Source organism: Bidens hawaiensis, unplaced genomic scaffold (genome assembly GCF_021521415.1).
Source record: "Bidens hawaiensis isolate Kalapana, Puna unplaced genomic scaffold, B.hawaiensis_p1.1 tig00067808_1, whole genome shotgun sequence".
Classification (NCBI taxonomy): domain Eukaryota; kingdom Viridiplantae; phylum Streptophyta; class Magnoliopsida; order Asterales; family Asteraceae; genus Bidens; species Bidens hawaiensis.
In genome coordinates, this window is record NW_027502022.1 from 10,185 (window position 1) to 13,425 (window position 3,241).

The 3,241-nt window shown below is 34.1% G+C and overlaps 1 protein-coding gene across 1 annotated transcript; it reads left to right on the forward strand.

The window, feature by feature from the left end:
- The first annotated feature begins 1,859 nt into the window (after window positions 1–1,859).
- Window positions 1,860–2,321, forward strand: LOC143605058 (uncharacterized). Its single transcript, XM_077081317.1, has one exon. It carries the CDS (start codon window positions 1,860–1,862, stop codon window positions 2,319–2,321), a length of 462 nt encoding a protein of 153 aa, XP_076937432.1.
- Window positions 2,322–3,241: the final 920 nt, after the last annotated feature.

Sequence of the window (3,241 nt, forward strand, 5' to 3'; positions counted from 1 at the left end):
ATTGATTCTCATAAAGCATGTCTGAATCGAGAAACACATCCAGTGCCCTAACTAAGGGTGGCAAACCCAACCCAAATGGGTTGTTTTTGGTCAAGATGGACAAAGTTTAAAAGTAAAATGGGTTAGGATAGATCATAAAAATTCTACAAGTGGGTCAGGATGGGTTGAAAATATACAAGTGAGTTTCATTTATAGGTTAAAATGGGTTAAACAAAATATCCAAGTTATCCCAAATTTATCTATTTCAAAGTACCCAAACTATCATGTGCGAAACAAAACTCATCCGAAACCCAAAAAACGATCAAAACGAAACAAAAACCCCGAACTGACTAAAACGAAACAAAAACGAAACTGAACCGAAATAGAAAAAACGACCAGGACGAAAAAAAACGAAATGAAACAGAAAAACTGACAAAATCGAAACAAAAAAAGCGAAATGCAACAGAAAAGCTAACCAAAACTAAACTAAACAAAAACACCGAATCGACCAAACCGAAACAAAACTGAATCGAAATAGAAAACCGACCAAAACGAAACAGAAAAACCAATATGAAACCGAAAAATTGACCAAAACGAAACAAAAAAAAAGCGAAATGCAACTGAAAAGCGGACCAAAACAAAACAAAAACACCGAACCGACCGAAACGTAACAAAAACACCGAACCGACCGAAACAAAACAAAAAACCAAAACGAAACTGAACCGAAAAAGAAAAACGACCAAAACAAAACAAAAAAAAAGCGAAATGCAACTGAAACCTGACCAAAACAAAACAAAAACACTGAACCAACCAAAGCGAAACAAACAAACCGAAATGAAACTGAACCGAAATAGAAAACGACCGAAACCAAACAAAAAAACCGAATTGAAACTGAAAAACTGACCAAAAGGAAACATAAAAAACTAAATGCAATTTAAAAACCGGACCAAAACGAATCAAAAACACCGAACTGACAAACGAAACAAAAAAAAAACTGAAACGAAACTAAACCTAAATAGAAAAACGACCAAAACGATACAAAAAAACCGATATGAAACTGAAAACTGACCAAAATGAAACAAAAAAAAGCTAAAGACAATCATAAAGCTTACCAAAACGAAACAAAAAAACTAAAACGTAGCCGACCAAAATAAAACAAATGAATCGAAACGAAACAAAAAAAACGAAATGAAACCGAAAAAACTGACTAAAACAAAACAACACTGAAACCAAAAAAACCGAAATCATTGAAACCGAGCAGATACCGTAACCAACCAAAATGAAAAAAAAAACAAAACCGAACCGAAAAAACCCCGAAAAACTCGAAATTGAACCAGAACAAAAAGTTTATTTATTTATTTTTTTTATGAACGAGGAGGATGTGGGAAACATTTTAGTTATTTTACATTTTGCGTTTTTTATTTATATTTTGAGTTATTATTTTTTTAATAGTTTTTTTAAATATTTTTTTGAGGGGTTTTTAAAACCCTTTGTATGTCAACTTTCACTTGGGTCAAGATGAGTTAGTTTTATCCATCTTGACCCATATCCATCCTAACCCTCTATTTTAAAAATCCATCTTGACCCCATATCCATCCTGACCCATACCCATCCTAACCCATCACCCAAATCCAACCCAACCCACTCCTATTGCCACATCTAGCCCTAACTATTGATTCTTCAAATCCTTTGTATCTTCATCCTTCAGATCATCCGGGAATGATTTAGTCTCAAAATCATTTGATGGAACAGGATTTGGTGCCTGGAAACGAGCCATGACAATTGCACTTTCAGCGAAGAACAAATTGTCCTTCGTTAATGGAATTTCAATCAGAACGACTAATTATTCCTCTCTTGCTCAATGGCAAAGATGTAACGACATGGTAATATCTTGGATTCTCAATACTTTGTCTAGAGATATATCTGCTAGCGTTTTGTATACTGAAACTGCACATAAACTGTGGATTGAACCGAATGATCGATATGAACAAGTGAATGGTGCTAAATTGTATCAGTTACAAAAGAGTATTTGTGCAATTTCACAAGGCAGTGGTGATATCGCTACTTATTTTACCAAAATCAAAGAAATTTGGGATGAATTAAATGCGTTGAATTCTATTCCTCCGTGTTCGTGTGGTGTTTCTCATCTTCTTGCTAAACGAGAAGAGGATCAACGCTTAGTACGGTTTCTTATGGGTTTGAATTCCAGTTATGATAGTATTAGAGGTAATATTCTCATGATGAAACCTCTTCCTTCAATTAGTGAAGCATATGTAATTCTTATTCAAGATGAGAATCAACGAGAAATACATTCCACTAATATTTTTTCTACCGAATCTTAATCAATGAATGTTAATTCTCGAAACTCCTACTCGAGGTTTGAAAAAAAGAAATTAGAGGTAGGTGCTCATTGTAAGAAGTCTGGTCATACATCAAACAAATGTTATAGGCTTGTTGGTTTTCCAAAGGATTTCAAGTTCACAAAGACCAAAAGGTTTTCTGCAAACAATGCTTCTGGTGAATCTGATGTGACTGAACAAAAAGAACAAGCGCCACTTGGTTTAACTTCTGAACAAATTGGTGATTTACTGCAGCTTTTACAAAAGCCATATTCTGGGAAATCTGAAAATGGGGATGTTGCTTTCAATATTTCTAAACTTAGCCATCCAACTTTGCAGGTATAATGGCTTGCAATTCTTCTATTTTAACTACAAATTGGATCATTGACACGGGTGCCACTGATCATATGTGTAATGACGAAAGTCTTTTGACTAATATACAATCTCTTTTTCAACCTATATGCATAGGTCTTCCAAATGGACATGCTATTAAAGTTCACAAATATGAAACTTTTATTTTAAATTCAAATCTCTCTCTAAAAAATGTTCTTCTTGTTTCACAATTTAAACACAGTCTATTGTCTGTTCCCAAGCTTTGTGATGATACAAGTGGCATAGTTTATTTCACTAAAACTTCTTGCGTCTTGAAGGACCCCTCAATGAAGAAGCCACTGGTCCTTGGTGAACTTCTTCATGGGTTGTATCTGCTGCATCCATCTTTACCTTGTCTTTCTTTGAATAATTGTACTTTGTTTTCTCAATCTTCTTGTAATTCTGTTGTCATTAGTATTACATGGCATCAAAGACTTGGCCATTTGCCATTGTATAAACTCAAACAATTACATTTCTTTTCTAATACACATGTGGATCATATTGAATAATGTGAGATTTGTCCAAAATCTAGGCAACATTATTTACCTTTT